We start from the raw sequence: 19,090 nt of genomic DNA, 5'->3' as shown, positions 1-19,090 counted from the left end.
AATAAACGGCAAGTCTGATTACTGAATTTCAGTGCATTTTATCTCATTCTTCAGGGAAAAACTCAGAGTTAGCCAGGACATGATTGACTGTCAAAAGTTAAAATACCCTAAGACTAAAGGAACTGCATATCTGCTACACACAGACACACATGCTGCAATTAATTGAAAATAGAGATCAAATACCATGATCGTCACTACTTCTGGACAGCATAGAAGTGGGCAGGCCGGGACCTATTGACAGAACAAAAGAAAATCGGTGTTTTAATTGAATGCCTTTTTAAACATGATCCTGTAAAACTAACTAGGCGACTGTGAATCCCAAAATGTTCAGCTTGGGAAAGTAGCTGAACTTCTGGATGAGTATCTGAACCTTTTCAGGACCATCACTGAGACCCCTAAAGTCTCCCCAAAGGTCCTCCACCTACTTTCCACAGAAGACCCAGGATCCCCCCTCATGTTTGAGAGACACCCAAAGTGCGAAAGCATTGGCTTAAGATTTCAGCACTCAGTGACAGACTTGAAGGTGGCAATTTTGCAACAAAAAAAACTTCAAAAACAGACTCCAAAGAGACACTGCTGAACTCAAATTAATATGCAAATTAGATATAATTAACTCAGGCCTAAACAGAGACTGGAAATGGTTGGGTCATTACACTAATTGAATCTATTTCCCTATGTTAAGTTCTCCTCACACCTTCTATGGGTCATCTTAATTATCACTTCAAAAGTTTTTTTTCTCCTGCTGATGATAGCTCATCTCGATAGATTAGACTCTTCCTGTTGGTATGCATACTTTCACCTTTTCATGTTCTCTGTATGTATAAATATCTCCTGTCTGTGTGTTCCATTCTATGCATCCAAAGAAGTGAGCTGTAGCTCACGAAAGCTCATGCTGAAATAAATTTGTTAGTCTCTAAGGTGCCACAAGTATTCCTGTTCTTTTTGCGGATACAGACTAACACGGCTGCTACTCCGAAACCTGTAATTAAAACAATGTGCGTTTCAGAACTCAGGTGATTCAGATGTTTTCGCTGAACTAGCTAATTCATCCCTATCACTTTCCAATGTGTGTGCCAGTAGGTCAGTGACTCAGGAGATGAGTTCAGATGTTTCTTGGACTCTAAATATTGGACACTAAATATTTCATGGACTCTTATTAACAGGCTTACCATCTCACCCCTGATATTAATCGCACTCACTGAGGATGTCTCATCCCTAAAAAGTTGCTCCCAAAGGAACATCTAAGTGCTTCCACAATATACAGCTCTCTACAGCAGCATCTTCCCTTTCAGAGAAATAAACAAGTCTCCCTATGGAATTTTGCCACTAATTCCCCGTGAACCACCAGTCATCAAAGAAGGCAAGAATCTATTGTCCACATTCCACTTCTGGAGTGAGAGTGTCACCTCTGTGATACTTGAGGGCATTAAAGTGTTTACAACTGAAGACAGAGGGCTGGTAGAAGCTCATTCTTTGAGATAAGCCATCAGCACTGGCACATGCCACTGACCCAAATTTGTTGTCCTGAGCATACTGCAAGATGCATCTGTTTGCACAGATGACTTCAGAGATGGGGTTTGCTGGAGGTTAGATCTGCATGGGAGAGGGAAATTGTATGTTTTGCTGGGAGGTTGAGTTCTGCTGATTGTTGGGGTAAGCTATCATTCCATTTTATTTTTATGATTATAATTTGAGTGACGGGTGCTTAGAGCCTACGACAGGCAGCTGTTAATTACTGCATAAATCCAAAGAAATAACAATGAACACATAGCATTGTTCTTTATCATGTACCTTAGACATCGTTGGTTGAACCCCTCCTAATTAAATACTGAGTCACATTCGCATCTATTAGTTTGGGTCATACTCACCATAACAATTCAGCAGATAATACTGTGCATCATTGCTGAAGGATGCAGAATAATACTGACATCTGTCTTTGTCCAGATCACAGCTCACGCACTTAGGTGTGGTTGGACCATTTCCAACCGACACTCTGCAAAGTGATGGAAAGTTTCATTTTAAAGGTAAATGACATTCCTGAGAAGGTCCATTCAGTCACCACAGTTATCAGGTGACTAAACAACGCCAGATGGAATTTGTCTATTTTACATCAGAGACATATCTCTGTACAAACCATGCATAAGCATTTATGTAGAACAGAGCTCCCTAGTAACAATGCATTTTGCATTATGATGTGCTTTTCTTAATACCGTATATAATGGCATGTTTGTAAGGTGCAGTCCTGTTCCCATTAAAGTCAACAGCAAAACTCCAGTTGATTTTAAGGGCAGCAAAACCAGAAACTAGCACTCCAGAGTTCAGGCAATACTGCAGTTTACATCATCATCAAAACTCTAAAATACTATTATTATAATGAGCATTTTTCATCTTCTAAATCAATTGTTTTATTCTCTGTAACACAACGTCTTATTTAACAGCTTGTTTTCCTAAAATATTTTAATTAAATATTCCATACAGAACTGTACATTTTATTCAGGAAAATGGATTTTGAATATCTTAATCACTAAACTTGTCTATAATTTTCATTACATTCTTTTCATTTCTAAATTTGGAAATATAATAAGCATCATACTTATAAAGGTTTCTTCCTCCTGGCTTTCCACCAAATTCATTACTGATGTAGTATCTATAAAACAAACACACTGGTTGAAGAAAGTTATTTATGGTGTACAAGACATAAAATGATCATTTAGATATTGCTTAATTACATTTTTATGCATCGAATTTTTATTTTAGAGAAGTTAAGGTAACTCTCCCTAATGTAGGTAAGTATATGAGATATCTTGTGGTGTTCATATTTATATCTATCAAAACAAACTGTCAGTGTATTATTTTTATATATTCAAAGTTACCACACTCAAGTACCTTGCTTCACATATTGTGGTATTTCTGCCCGCCATAGCATTTGCAGAGATTAATGCAATTTCAGAGGAAGCAGTGAGAAGGCAGACCCTCAACTAGAGAGAACACCTTGTTTGGACATAGTAGTTGCAAGGGGTGCTACGACTGCATGACACCTTTAAGTCAGTGGGAATTTGTCTGTCTGGCCACGAAGGGAACAGTGCTTTATGGCTGGGGTAGGGGAGCGAGGCCAACTGCTGAAAAAGGGGACAAGGGGCCAGTGTGCTGACACTGACTCATCCACTGGGAACTGGATGGGCAAAATGATTTAAAAGGGACAGCCCTGTGTGTGAAGCTCCTTTTTACATGGAGAAGCCTGAGGCAGCACCCAACCTCCCTCCCCTTTAGGTGGTGAAATACCAGATTGGCAAAGGCGGAGTTGAGGTTTTTTTGCCTTTCCCACAGAGGGTTCAGGGAGGGCTTTGTTCCTGCAGACTGACTCCCTCAGGGAACTGATGCACAGGACCCCCTGGGAAGTTAATAAGAGGGGGAAAGGAATCCAGGAGAGCTGGCTGTATTTTAAAGAAGCCTTATTGAGGGCACAGGAACAAACCATCCCGATGTGTAGAACGAACAATAAAAATATGGCAGGCAACCAGCCTGGCTTAATGGAGAAATCGTCTGTGAGCTTAAACACAAAAAGGAAGCGTTCAAGAAGTGGAAACTTGGACAGATGACTAGCGAGGAGTATAAAAGTATTGCTCAAGCATCCAGGGGTGCAATCAGGAAGGCCCAAGCACAACTGGAATTGCAGCTAGCAAAGGATGTGAAGGGTAACAAGAAGGTTTTCTGCAGGTATGTTAGCAACAAGAAGGTGGTTAGGGAAAGTGTGGGACCTCTACCAAATGGGGAATGCAACCTAGTGACAGATGATGTAGAAAACAATGAAGTACTCAATGCTTTTTTTGCCTTGGTCTTCACAGACAAGGTCAGCTCCCAGACTGCTGCACTGGGCAGCACAGTATGGGGAGGAGGTGAACAGCCCTCAGTTGTGAAACAACAGGTTACGGACTATTTAGAAAAGCTGAATATGCACAAGTCCATGGGGCCGGGTGCACTGCATCCAAGGGTGCTGAGGGAGTTGGCTGATGTGATTGCAGAGTTATTGGCCATTACCTTTGAAAACTCATAGCAATTGGGGGAGGTCCTGGATGATTGGAAAAAGGCAAATAGAGTGCCCATCTTTAAAAAAGAGAATAAGGAGAATCCAGAGAACTACAGACCGGTCAGCCCCACCTCAGTCCCTGGAAAAACCATGAGGCAGGTCCTCAAGTAATCCATTTTGAAGCACTTGGAGATGATGAAGGTGATTAGGAACAGTCAACATGGATTTGCCAAGGGCAAGTCATGCCTGACCAACCTGACTGCCTTCTATGATGAGATAACTAGCTCTGTGGATATGGGGAAAGCAATGGATGTGATATCAAAAGCTTTGCTAAAGTCAATGTATATGGTCTACCACAGTATTCTTGGCAGCAAGTTAAAGAAGTATGGCTTGGCTGAATGGACTATAAGGTGGATAGAAAGCTGGCTAGATTGTTGGGCTCAACGGGTAGTGATCAACAGCTTGATGTCTAGTTGGCAGCTGGTATCAAGCGGAGTGCCCCAGGGGTCAGTCCTGGGGCCAGTTTTGTTCAACATCTTCATTAATAAGCTGGATGATGGGATGGATTGCACCCTCAGCAAGTTCACAAATGACACTAAGCTGGGAGGATAGGTAGAGGATAGGGATAAAGTCCAGAGTGACCTAGACAAATTGGAGGATTGGGCCAAAAGACATCTGATGAGGTTCAACAAGGACAAGTGCAGAGTCCTGCACTTAGGACAGAAGAATCCCATACACTGCTACAGGCTGGGGACTGACTGGTTAAGTGGCAGTTCTGCAGAAAAGAACCTGGGGATTACAGTGGACGAGAAGCTGGACATGAGTCAACAGTGTGTCCTTGCTGCCAAGAAGGCTAACAGCACATTGGGCAGCATGGTAGGAACATTGCCAGCAGATCATTGGAAGTGATTATTCCTCTCTGTTTGGCACTGGTGAGGCCACATTTGGAGTATTGCATCCAGTTTTTGGCACCCCTCTAAAGAAAGGAGGTGGACAAATTGGAGAGAGTCCAGAGGAGGGCAACAAAAATGATTAGGGGACTGGGGCACATGACTAATGAGGAGAGGCTGTGGGAACTGGTCTTATTTAGTCTGCAGAAGAGAAGAGTGAGGGGGGATTTGATAGCAGCCATCAACTACGTGAAGGGGGTTCCAAAGAGGATTGAACTAGGCTGTTCTCAGTAGTGGCAGATGACAGAACAAGAAGCAATGGTCTCAAGTTGCAGTGAGGGAGGTCTATGTTGGATATTAGGAAAACCTACTTCATTAGGATGGTGGTGAAGCATTGGTATGGGTTACCTAGGAAGACAGTGGAATCTCCACACTTAGAGGTTATTAAGGCCTGGCTTGACAAAGCCCTGGCTGGGATGATTTAGTTGGGGCTGCTCCTGCTTTGAAAAGGTGTTTGAAGTAGATGACCTCCTGAGGGCTCTTCCACCCTAATCTTCTATGATTCTATGCAAGGCATGAAGGGTGGTCGGCTGTATGTCGCAACGCACGATGTAAGTGTGGGGTGGATGTCCAGTGCAGGTACTCCATGGAGAAGGGACACAGTGACTGGATAAATGGCTTGGAGGTGTTCATTAAAGGAACAAAATGGGGGGAAGGGGGAGTTGGAGCTTCTATAATTGAGATAGGGAGGCAGCAGGGAAACAACCCCCCTTTTTTATAGCTCACCTTAACCCTCCTATAAGTGGGGTGGATGATAAGGTCCCAGCAATGGATTGGCTGGGGGACCTGGATGGAAAAAGAGGGGGAGCTGGCAGAACCCCCCTCCCCCGGGAATTACAGAATGAACATGGTATTACCTGTACTGTACATTTTTATCAGCTGGATAGTCCCAGACATTTAATAATAAAGTTGCAGCCTAATTAAAACCATATCAAATGTCTCCTGTCCTTCTTTCAGTATAGCCAGACTATTATCCTTCCTTCATGGTCAGTGCCATGAAAACAGGTGAGGCTGACCCCCCTCACTGATTGTATTGCATTCCAGGATTGTTGAAGAGGGACAGAAGAGAGTCCCTCACAGATTTCATTAAGTCCTGGCTTGCATTTGTCATGCTACTGTCTGTTTGACACAGACAAGGTCATACTGAATGCTGCCATTGAGTATCTGAGTGCACACAGAAACACTACTCAGAAGTATCTAAATTGTGTCTTTATAGTTGAGATTGCTTATCAAAGGAACAAACGTAACCCTGGAGGCCAAGTGTTGTGAAATTACAGGTCTGGATCAGAGATTCCAAAGCACATGGAGAACCTGCCTATTAGGAAACACCAGCATAGCTGATTAGATCAGCAACAAAATAAGGAGCACCACTGAAAATAGGGTGACCACACTGACTGATACAGAGCTGAAGTCAGTTCAGAAAAGTCTACACAGGAGCAGAAAAAGATAGCTATGGTTTGATTTTGGCCTATATTTTAAATTATGGAACAGAATCTTGGGTGTGCCGGCACAAGGCTTGGTACACAGGATGAGGTGGGGCTTTCCACCCATCCTGGAGGCAGCTGGGGAACAACTTGGCCTCTGCTGGAACTTAAAGCAGCCTCAGCATTAGCTGTACCAGTGTCTATTGCCACGATGCGCTGTTGTAACAGCTCTGGCCATGTCCCCACCAACAAATCCCTTATGCTGAGGAAATGGCAGGAACTCTCTCTTGCTGGGGGAATCCCGAGCTGCCCACTTAAGGCAGTTTTAAGTAACCTTTGAATCCCTGAAGTAGCGAAAAGGGCATCAAGCCAGGCCAAGGATCTGGCTCAATATTTTTAGCACTTTGGCTAAGTTACTAAAATAAAAAATAGCTAGGATGTAGGGTTCTCTCTTGGCAACAGTTTGAAAAGAGCAATTTTCAAAACAGCAGTTACTGTTTTGTGACTCTTCATGGAAAAAAATATTTAGTAACTAGGCCTAATCACAGTTAACTCATGCGATTAACTCAAAAAATTAATTGTGATTAATCACAGGTTTAATTGCACTGTTAAACAATAGAATACCAACTGAAATGTGTTATAAAAATAATAATTATTATTGGAAATATATCTATTTCCTAGAACTGGAAAGGACCTTGAGTCCAGGCCCCTGCTTTCACTAGCAGGACCAAGTACTGATTTTTGCTTCAGATCCCTAAGTGGCCCCCTCAAAGATTGAACTCACCACCCTGGGTTTAGCAGGTCAATGCTCAAACCACTGAGCTATCCCTCCCCTCAAGATGTTAAATATTTTCGATGTCTTTCTCCATTTTCAAACATATTGTAGTCTGTGTTGTAACTGAAATCAAAGTGTATATTATTTTTATTACAAATTTTGCAGTCAAAATGATCAAAGAAATAGTATTTTTCAACTGACCTCAGACAAGTACTGTAGTGCAATCTTTTTTTGTGAAAATGCAATTTACAAAAGTAGATTTTTTTTTGTTCCATAACTGCCCTCAAAAAAGGAGCAATGTAAAACTTCAGAGCCTATCTGTCCACTCAGTCCTACTTCTTGTTCAGCCAATCGCTAAGACAAACAAGTTTGTTTACATTTACAGGAGATAATGCTGCCTGCTTCTTATTTACAATGTCACCAGAAAGCAAGGACAGGCATTTGCATGGCACTTTTGTAGCCAGCATTGTAAGGTATTTACATGCCAGATACGCTAAACATTCATGCTTCAGCCACCATTCCAGACGACATGCTTCCATGCTGATGACGCTCATTTAAAAAAATAATGCTTTAATTAAATTTGTGACAGAACTCCTTGCGGGGGAATTGTATGTTCCCTGCTCTATTTTACCTGCATTCTGCCATATATTTCTTGTTTTAGCAGTCTTCGATGATGAGTCAGCACATGTTGTTCATTTTAACAATTTCACTGTAGATTTGACAAAATGCAAAGAAGGCACCAATGTGAGATTTCTAAAGTTAGCTACAGCACTCAACCCAAGATTTAAGAATCTGAAGAGCCTTCCAAAATCTGAGAGGGACAAGGTGTGGAGCATGTTTTCAGAAGTCTTTAAAGAACACCACTCCAATGCAGAAACTACAGAACTCAAACCACCAAAAAAGAAAATCAACCTGCTACTGGTAGTATCTGACTCAGATAATGAAAATGAACAAGTGTCGGTCTGCACTGCTTTGGATTGTTATCGAGCAGAACTCATCATCAGTATGGACATGTCCTCTGGAATGGTGGTTGAAGCATGAAGGGACATATGAATCTTTAGCACATCTGGCATGTAAATATCTTGTTCAAATGGCACTGCTGTGGCTGGCGTCACACCTGTTCTCACTTTCAGGTGACATTGTAAAGAAGAAGTGGGCAGCATTATCTCCTGAAAATACAAACAAGTTTGTTTACCTCAGTGATTGGCTGAACAAGTAGGACTGAGTAGACTTGTAGGCGCTAACATTTTACATTTTTTGGTTTTGAATGCAGTTTTTTGTACATAAATCTACATTTGTAAGTTCAACTTCCATGATAAAGAGATTGCACTACAGTACTTGTATTAGGTGAACTTAAAAATTCAATTTCTTTTGTTTTATACAGTGCAAATACTTTTAATAAAAATAAATATAAAGTGAGCACTGTACACTTCGTATTTTGAGTTGTAATTGAAATTAATATATTTGAAAATGTAGAAAACATCCAAAAATATTTAAATAAATGGTAATCTCTTATTGTTTAACAGTGCGATTTATCACGATTAATTTTTTTAATTGCTTGACAGCCTGATTAGTAACAGTCTTTTATTCCAACATTTCTGTAACTCCAGGTAGGTAAAGAGCACCCTGGAAAGCATTCTGGATCCTACTGACTTTAAGGGGAATTGTGAAGTTAGTGGGAACTGTGCATGCACGTCCTGTGATAGAATGTTGTCCTATACAGGAATTTCATGGTATTGGTCATTAGAGCCTTAGCAGTGCAATTCTTGATTGTAGCTAGAACCTAGAAGTGACTCAATAAAAATGATCACATTGTGTTCCATAGTTATTGACCAATGACACCAGATCAATACAGTTCAGTTTACAAGAGTTTCTACCTGCCCCAAAATACCAGACCTCCAAGTTCTCTCTATGGGAACCACAATTTGGGCAGGTTTCTTTCTTACTTACTCATCACCACCCAGATGTGTGTATTAGAGAATTTGTTATTGTACCTGAACTTAAAAACAGGCATTAGCTTGTGCAAGAAGTGTCAACTTCTATGAGAGAAGCCAGGTGGCACCAGCCATGATGCACAACAGTGAGCCAGAGGCTATGATAAACAATAACCCACAGTCAAGCTAGCTTATATGCGGGCAGCCATAGCATGAGCTGGACTTCACCTTGTACTGCAAACATAATGCCATCACCTGTCGTACACTGATTTTTTAAAAACGTAAATAGGCTCTCATCAAAACACATCCAGGAATCTGTGGGTTAAATACCCCTGTACATCATCTGGAGGTATGTTAGTTGGCCTCATTACAAGTAAGATCTACTGGAGAAGCTTTAAAGTTCTTTGTCTTTGCATGAACATTACACAGAGCAGTGGTCCCCAACCTTTTTGTGACCAGTAGTACATTCATGTTTTCAGTAGAGCGTGGCGGGCGCCAACAATTTTACAAGGCTTATTTTGTATTTGTACATTAAATAATACAAAAAACATATTTAATATTACATAATATAAGAATCCAGAGAGAAAAGAGAAGCTGGAGAAAAGCCGCGAGGACAGAGAACACTGGTGCCCACAGCCCTGGAGTACTCTGTCCCCAGCAGGTGTGGGGCCCCAGATTTTCTTCTCTGGTGGGCACCAGGTTGGCCCCACACCTGCTGGGGACTGCGAACACCAGCGCCTGCACTCCCAGAGTTCTCTGTCCCCAGTAGGTCCCCTGCTGGGCCCTAGGCGGGCACACATAAATGCCCCGCGGGCACCACGTTGGGGACCACTGACACAGAGTAAATGACTGAACAGGACTTTAGATGATGTAATGTTACTCTGTTATATATTGCTAACTAAATATATTTATTGTAACAGATGCCTTATTTATTGTGATTGACAAGCACACACACTCACACACACACACTTAATACAGTATAGTTCCAATTCTCCTCTCACCACATCCGTTTATCTCCATTGACTAAGATGGAATTGCACTTGATTTATAACAGTGTGAGATGAGGACCAGGCTCATCATATTTTATACATGGTACACACTGCACCTACTATTCCTATAGTTCTTGCTAGTCATGAACTGGAATAGAATAATTTGAACTCAGTTTCTTTTTGTTCACCTGGGCTGCTTTGACAGAAACTGGTTATGCAGTAAGTGGTAAAGAATGCATCATTTTTCACTAGAATTTTAATAATTACATAATGTGACTTTTGCCCTCTGAACTAAAGGCTAAAATTTATTTATTTATTTATTTATTTTACAGAAGGACACAGCCAAAATGAGCCTGGCCATCTTAAAAAGAGGCATTTCTGGTTTTATGTGAGCAACAGACTGAAACAAAATAAGAATCTTTCTAAAACAAAATAAGGAAAGTGCACCTGGCAAAGCTTCTCTTACAGCCAGTAGGCTTAAGCCTTAAATATTCCCTAGACAGTCAAATCAAGCAGAAAAAAACAGTGCAACTGCTGCAGTCCCCACTCCCCTACAATTTCTGGTCTGTATGTGAAGAAAGGGCATAGTGTTTCACAGAGACTGTAGTATCTTTTAATAATATGTTGTAGGAAAATCATACAGTCAAATACAGATAGCAGTGTGCATGTGTGTACATGTATCTCAAACTTAGGACCACATTGCAAAATTCAGAACTATATCTAGAACAAAAATATCTCCCAATATTTAGAGGCATTTGCATGCAGAATTTTGGGTTGGGAACCGTGTGAGTGTGTGCACACCTGAGTGAATCCTTTATATGTTCCACTAAACTTTTATGGACCCCTATCCCCACAAAGACAAGTGGGGTGGGTCTTTCTTCTAGCCTATTCACAAGGGTTAGATTTTCAAAGGTACTTAGGCAAATAAAGATATAGATACATGCCTAGTGGGATCTCCAACTAACCTGTATTATATTGTAAAGACTTGAAATTAAATTGCTTTTCTTACAATACTCACATAAAGTCATTGGTTACAGCTTCTATGCTGATTACTTCCCAATTTCCATGTGTAATAGGTATTCTGCTCTAAAAACAAGGAGAGGCAAAAAGTAGAATGATAAATTCCAAGCTGGCCTGAAGAAATGTAAATCAGCACTGACTATTCTAAGAGTTATTACTCACCCCTGTGCTGTTGATATAGTGAATGTGCTTGAAGCCCTCTGTATTGCTTAAAATTTTGTAGTAGCTAATATTATCAGATGCAAAGTAAGGGTCAGAAGGCTGAAACTGGAAAAACACAACAAAATTATTAGAGCAGATAACAGAAATCCAAGAACAAAATGCTGACCTTCAGTTTTTGGGAATCCCTCAGCATCTGAATTCATAGGCTCTTAACATTCATGTCATGCATTTTGGTAAACATACCACGGAATACTGTCTCAGTTCAAGGCTTGAAATCTATTTTGATTAGGTGCATGGAACCTATAGTAACCATCTTTAGAAGTAAACACAGCCAACATGTTGTCTGTGTTCCTTCAGCAGCAGAAGTTCCGGTACATTAGCAACCTGCCATCCACAAGCTCCCACCTCCCCTTCAAATTAAAGACTCAAGTTTACTATTTCCCTGTCACTTTATAATATCATGGTGTACTTGTTACTGCAAATCGCTAAATGTGAAATTTGAGGGGGCCTGCATGATGTTTATGAATTTGAGCACAGTTCATTGACATGTCTTCTAGGTTCTGCAAACTTTTCAAACGAAAAATGGCTTCGTTTTCCAATAAAACAAGCTACTTTCCAAGGGCAAATAGCCCAATTTTGAGTGGACAGCGGCTTCACAATTCAAAACAGCTTAAAGCTGGCACTTGTATCTTTATGTTTTCATTGAAGACATAACCATTCAACAAAATAGAGCTGATCCAAAGCACATTAAATCAAAGGGAGTCTTTCCATTGACTCCAGAGGGCTTTGAGTCAAACTCATGTAGAAAAAAAATGGAAAGGCATGAAATTGCTCCAAATGAAGTAACAACAGATAGTACTTCTATAGTGTGTTACATGCTCAAAACATTAACCAATCCTCACAATCCCCCAGGACATGTTATTGTTTATTCCTGTTTTACATATGGGGAAACTGCGACAGATAAAGTGACTTGCCTAAGGCCATTTAATAAATCAGTAGCATAAACTGGGATTAGAAATCAAGCCTTTCCAATACCTGTGTTTATTTCTCTGGACAACACTGTCTCCTTGGTAACATTTTTGTACAAAATTTCATGGAATGTATTTCACTAGTTTCTCAGAGCCCTATTTAAAACTGCAATCTTACTTCAGCTAAATGTTATTCTCCTTTAACTTAATTGGTAAGAGCTTAAATTCTGAGGTAACACACTGTTGGTCCGGAGGGACCATGGAGTCCTGAGTGATCTTGAATTTACTAAATTTTTTTCTCTGGTTGGTAAAAATAATATTACTGCCCAGCTCTTACATAGTGCTTTTCATCAGTAGATCTCAAAGCAAATTACAAAAAGAGGTCACTGATCAAGCAGTGTCATGTTATCCAGGGTTGGATGAGATTAAAAGGACAGAATATGTACGGGCTTGCCTATATGGACATTTTGTGCATGGCAAGCCAGGATGTGAGTCTGCAGTGCACTAGCCTGTCACTTACTAACCGGCTATGTGGACCCAGCTACCAGACACTGAAAGTTCCATAGTGTGCTTTGACCTACTGCTGTTTGAAATGGAAATTTTAGTGCATGGTAGCAGGGTCCACTTGGCCAGTTAGTGCACAGCAAGCTAGTGTGCTATAGACTGACACCCATCTGGTTTTCCATGGAATCAAAAACCCTGCTGTCTCACACACATTTGCTATCTCTGTGTCAATAATCCTCATCTTGGCTTTGATCCTTTTTATACAGTTAAGATTTTTTTTAAATCCTGCTACTTTAAAGGCACAAAGACTCCCCATTTTGCCCAACAGTTTACACCAATTGCCTAACTGTGAAGCCTTTGCTGTATAGAAGCAAAATGTGTCAGCATTAAAGCCTTCCTCTCCATATCAAATTTGACAGCAGGTGGGATGATCTCTCATCATTGTACTAGGAATGATTTCATCCCTGCTGTTTCCTCCCTCACTGCGTTTCTTTAAATTTTTCCTTTCTGACTTAAAAGTGAATTTGTGACTAAAACAGAGTCAATGTGTGGAGAGTGCGGGCGTAGAGAGCATATTCTGTGTTCTCATCAGAAATTCTGAAACACATTTCTCCCTCTGGTCTGATCTTTTGGGTCTATCCTTCCCTTCCTCCAGATCATCTAAGCAGTTCAACAGGTGCTTACTCTCTACCACATGGCATTCTGTCCCTATGCAATGTGCAAAATGGCATTTAGATGGGGTTCTACTCAGCAGAGCTGAGTGAAAAATTTCATCTGGTTGGTTAAAATGTATGCAAAAAAGCAAGCAAGATTTTGTTGTTGTTTGGGGAAATTTATTTTGTTTTAAGAGAATAAAGGGAGACATCTGAATGAAGTGATTTCGTATTTTGCTATGCTGAAGACCAAACCAGTGGAGAGGCTATGGGCCAGATTCTTTTAGTACATTCTCGCTCCTTCATGCCACACTGATGGTGCAAAGGTGCTGGAGAGTGGCCAGGTCTTGCTGAGAATTCCAGTGGTGTCAAGGACTTCTCAACTGGCACAGAGAATACCTGGCTCCTGCACAACCTCACACTACCACCAGGGTAGGGAGTGACTAAGAGACAAAGCCAGCTATCTCCAGCTGGTGTGCAGTCCCAGAGGACTGTTGCCAACTCCTAGATCAATCTAACCTATGCGGAGCCAGGGTTAAAAGAGCCAAACTCAGAAAGTTTAGCATTACAAACCCCAGGAAATTTAAATGAGTGGGTTTTGCACAGCTCCAGTTGAGATCTATTCCTTTTGCCACATGTGCGCAATTAGCAGTTGTCTAAGTAAGTTATGGATCAGGTCTAGGTAACACACCATTAGAAAGGTAAGAAGTTAATTAAATGTAAGGAAGACATTTATTATGATCAACGTGTTATGTAATATGTTGTAATCTAGAAACTGAATACTCACTGTGCCGATCCAGCCAGTTTTACTTTCTTCTGTATGTTGTTGGCCCTGAGGGGGGAAAAAAAAACACAACCCCCCCCCATTGGCATTATAGTGTATATTTCATATAGTCTCTGTATCACAAAAATATGTCTGAATATATTTTTCTTTCCTCAACCCCACTCTTGACTCTTATTTATTAAGTCATTTGACTATTTAGCTCCATTTTTCATACCTCTGGACATTGCCACATTCCATTCTCTCTTGAAAAGTCACAGATCACAAGGACTGAAAAATTCTGAATCCTTCTGAGCCACTGCAGACAGAGCCTTTCATCTGTTACCCATGTTACAACACTCAAATAGTGATCCCTGGAAATAACAAATGCTATTAGATGCTTCAGTATCTTCCATACACTACTTTTCTATATAGTGGAGTTCAATAGTTCATTGAACTCTACATATTCAGGTCTTACACTTTTAGTTGCAGTGAACTTTTCAGTTGCATTCAATGCTACAGACCTCAGTAACCCATTGCAATGCTTGATGTCTATTGTTTTGCCATCAGGTAATGCCTCGGCTTACTTTCATTCATACAGTACGGAACTAGCTCAGGGGTGGGCAAACTACGGCCCACAGGCCAGATCCAGCCCATGAGCCATTTTAAGCCGCCCCATGAGACGCACCGTGCAGCTGAGCCCTGCTCCAGAGCCCCAACCAGGGTACTGGGTTGGGGCCGCACCACGTGGCTCAGCCCTGCTCCAGCACTCCGGCTGGGGCACAGCGTTGGGGCCACACCACGCAGCTAAGCTGCGTCATAGCCCTGCTTCGGCTCCTACACACTCCAGTGGGAGCTGCAGGGGTGGTGCCTGAGGATGGGGCGGTGTGCAGGGCCACCTGGCCATGCCACCACATAGGAGCCGGAGAAGGGACATGATACTGCTTCCTGTGCTTACTATGAAGGCCTTGAGTATACTACCAGCACATTTTGCTACTCAAGTATCTTAGTTCCATCTCCAGTACATCATCCAGCTGAGAACTTTCCTTTACAGGAAGAACTTAGAATCAAAGACAAAAGCTTTCACTTTAATAATTTTGCACTCTATTTGCATGAGCTCCTCACTCTATTATAACAAAGGGCAGAACCTGCAGAATGCAGTAGTTCTCATTCCCAACTATGATCCCTTACTCTTGTGTGTAAAAAGAGAAGATAAGGTTATGCCCTCCTAGTATGACAGGGGTAATTACAGCAGGCTTTGTGAACTGATCTAATCCAGATGTCTTCACAGGACTTTGCTCTTAGCTTTACAGCTGAGATGTTTGTCAAAGTTCATGTTCTCTCTCCTTTCCTTAACAATCAGCTGACAAAGAGCAGGTGGGAGATTTTTGGTGAAATTAGTTAACTGTTTGTGAGACCATAAACATGCCCCCTCTGCAAAAAAACCCTGCATTTATTATTTACTTCAACCACAACAGCTGTACTTTGTCAGATATGCCACCTAGCTTCCTGGTCTGATTTTTTGGGGGGAATTCTGACTACAATGTAGGGGTTCTATTCATACGTATATATAAAGTGTATAAATCTCTATTTCTGTGCTGCGCAGCCCATGGCACTTGGCTGTGGATTGTAATGCTCTCATAGGACACTTGTACTCCAGGTTTTATGTTTCGTGAACAGTTTCAAATTTAATGTTCCATTTTAATGTTGCTGTTTTCACTGTTATGGAGCAATACAGCACAAGCCACCGAAAAAAGGGGAACTGCAACAAGAAAATGGCTAGAAGAAGGAGCCTTTGATGCTTTTCTATCTCCTCCTCCCACCCATGCCGCCAACAGTTGTTTCCTGTGATAGTTAGAAAAGAAATCCAAATTTAGTAATGAAAACCATTTAAAAAGTTAGTTTTGTTCTTTAAATTGAGAAAGTCGACAATTCTGCAGGAAGATGTAAATATCAAACAAGACAATTAAAAAAAAAAGACAACCATCATTTTGTTTAAAGACTTTTTGCAGCTTTTTGTTTAATGAACATAATTTTACAACCAATAGGTAAGCTGCAGTGTACCTCTGGTTTTCATGAATTCTTATATTTGAGGAGTAAATCGTGATGTGATTAATTCAAATTACAGGGATGTCAGGCAGTGCAAAAATATTGCATTTCACTTCCTTGTTTTCTCCCTGGAAAGTGCACTCTGCAACCCTCTACCACAGCGTGTTCGCCCACTCTGCAAACTTCTCATTTCCAACACTGTTACAAAGTGAAAGTCTCACAGGGTGAAATCCATCCCTGTGCACAGGCCTGGGCATTGCATACATGTCACTTAACCATCCCACATGAACACTCAGCACACAGGGATCTAAGTGGTATTTTAATAATATATATGTTTTGTGCTGACGTTCTGCAAATGCACAAATTTCACCACAAATGTTAAATGGCAAAATATTGCCATTTCAAGCATTTTGGCAGCTCACTCAGAGAAATGGTCAGAGTGCTCCCCTGGATAAATGCTACAATTTATGAGAAATTCTTAAATCCTGAGGGCCAGACCCATTCAAGAAACACAGATGGTAAAAGGAGCCTCTCTTCACATTGTTTTCTTTAGGCAGAACAGACATCCTCATGCTCAGAGAGGGCAAGGACCCCATAATATCTGGGCTAATGCACTAGCTTGTGCAACGCTATGGGCCCAACCAGCAGGACTAGATATCAGTGGAGAGAGGTGCATGTAGCACCAGCTGTAAGCTTGGTGAAGTGACTACGCTCCTTGGGAGAGCTCAGCAGCACTGCACAGGCAAATGTGTGCAGGCATAATATCTCCTGGAGCTCCCCGTGGGGTAGTAAGGCCATGCACACTCCCCACCCCTGCCAGCCCTCCATGAAGGGCCAGAATTTAGCCATACAAGGGTGAAAGGTTCTCTCTCTCATAATGAAAATGCCAAAAAAAATGCCTGCATCCCCTTCTCTATCCCCAGCTGGCAGTCTATTTACAGTGCGGACAAATCTATCTTTTCAAAACAGGGAAAACCTGAGACAAACCCACACTATTTTGGAGTTACTTTTCCCTCAGCAATTAGAATGTTTTCTATGCAATCCCCACCATGAATACTTACATTGCTTTACATTACACCACATCAATCGCAGACCATCTTTTATTTATTAAACTTCACTATCGTGTAATTCTTTAAGAGAGGTGGGAGTTGTGCACGGGGAGGGATGTTTGTAACAGCGTCAAGTGCTTCCTACATCCTTATTTACAAGATCAAGGTTTAAATTTAAGTGTAACATATTTGATCCTAAGCAGACTTAGACATCTGTATTCTTGAAAATTCTGGGTTGGATTCACCATTGTGTTAGCCCAGATTTACATGGTATTACACTGATATAAAACTAGAGTAACTCCAGCAGAAAATTAGGCCCTGTATTAGGCTGGGAAGGTATGTGCATGTTATTGTTTTGAGCTAAGAATGGTATTGTTCTGCTTTCACTGGGTGCTAGTGAAAGATAAGGAGATTTTTCTAAAGAACAAAGAAACCAATTAAAACTAAACTGAAAACAGATGTTTATTTTACACTTCTATCTAGAAAACTTCAAGAGCTAGCTAGCATCATCAATATTTTGTGGAATTGTTGTAGGGCTATAAAAGAATATATGAACAATATATTAATGCAAACAAATACATGAGGTTGGATATATGTTTCAATCACTGATTCAGTTAATACAAAGGATGTTGATTTTACTGGGGTGAGGACTGGAATGGAATAATCTCTGTATTCTGGCTTTAGTTATTTGATAACATAGCAGAGGATGCTGTTTTATTTCCTGACTAACAGGCCTGCTTTGCTTTCACTAAAGATTATCATCTCTTTCTGTGTGATACAGTACACACTATCTCACTGTCTCTAAATCCTTACTGTAAACATTAGACACTTACACTCCGTAAGTCTACAGTATTGTAGAAACAGGAGACTTTGGATACAGAATTGTGCATGTATGTGTTAAATCCTCTTGGTTGCTCTTTCCAGAATACTCAAATTAATGTCAAGTAGTACATTGTCAGTGGCATTTTGAGAAATAAGACTTTTCATTTACTTTCAGAATTACTGGTTTACACATTCTAAATTTAATCAGAGGAACTTTGCTATGTTACCTCACAATATAAGCAGTATTGCTTTAAAATGAGCCAATGAAAACACAGTGGAATCTCCTCCCAGTGAAACCAGATACAGTGAATCTTCACTTACAGTGAAATAGAGTGACAATTCTACATTTTTTCTCAGTGCATTATAATGTGCAAATTGCATTTCCACGTATAGTCAATTTCTGCTGATAGTAAAGCTGTTCTGTGAAATGACTTCACTATAAGAAGGATCCACAATATATGATGAGCCAATAACGTGTCATATTCTGAGCACAAGAAATCTGGAATATGCTATCACCTTTAAATTATTTTTAGAAAGAATAATCTCTGCATGGGCTTTACACAGTAAATCCTGTTCCTCTCTGAGCAGTGTGATAATGTAACTCAGTGATATACAGTAGTAATCTAGGGCATTCACAGAGAACATACACATACTATCAAAACTACTTACCCTGATATTATACTAGCTGGCGCAATAATTTCACTGGAATTCACAGTGGGAGGAGATTGGGTATTCACAACAAATAATTTTACAGTAGGATTTGCAGCTCCTGCCTGAAAAATAATATGTTTCACAGTATTTTTGAAGACAGTAAATACTTTCTAAGTGAAAAAACCTCTTGACATTAGGGAAGACAGAAAAGAAACTGTAAAGTGCAGCAGCAGTGAGACTGCAGTAGCATGCAGGTTAGACTGTGTGAAGAAACACAATTCTGTTCAGATGGGCACATACACATTTTTTTTATTAAGAGATTACCCACATAGTTCTAATAAAAACATACCTCT

At 40.7% G+C, this 19,090-nt stretch overlaps 1 protein-coding gene across 1 annotated transcript in view; it reads right to left on the bottom strand.

Annotated features, from left to right (window-relative positions):
- DPP4 (dipeptidyl peptidase 4) overlaps positions 1–19,090 on the bottom strand; it is a 72,433-nt gene that overhangs the window by 24,103 nt on the left and 29,240 nt on the right. The window contains exons 10-17 of the mRNA XM_030580804.1: positions 18,756–18,859; positions 14,405–14,540; positions 14,194–14,238; positions 11,282–11,386; positions 11,118–11,185; positions 2,594–2,647; positions 1,869–1,993; positions 184–231 (exon numbers count right to left, since the gene is read on the bottom strand). Of these exons, the coding sequence (XP_030436664.1) occupies positions 184–231; positions 1,869–1,993; positions 2,594–2,647; positions 11,118–11,185; positions 11,282–11,386; positions 14,194–14,238; positions 14,405–14,540; positions 18,756–18,859 (685 nt within the window). The remainder of the gene's footprint in view (positions 1–183; positions 232–1,868; positions 1,994–2,593; positions 2,648–11,117; positions 11,186–11,281; positions 11,387–14,193; positions 14,239–14,404; positions 14,541–18,755; positions 18,860–19,090) is intronic.

The sequence above is a fragment of the Gopherus evgoodei genome, chromosome 11 (genome assembly GCF_007399415.2).
Source record: "Gopherus evgoodei ecotype Sinaloan lineage chromosome 11, rGopEvg1_v1.p, whole genome shotgun sequence".
Taxonomy (NCBI): domain Eukaryota; kingdom Metazoa; phylum Chordata; order Testudines; family Testudinidae; genus Gopherus; species Gopherus evgoodei.
The sequence above is the reverse complement of the archived record's forward strand: the minus strand, read 5'-3'. Positions and strand labels throughout refer to the sequence as shown.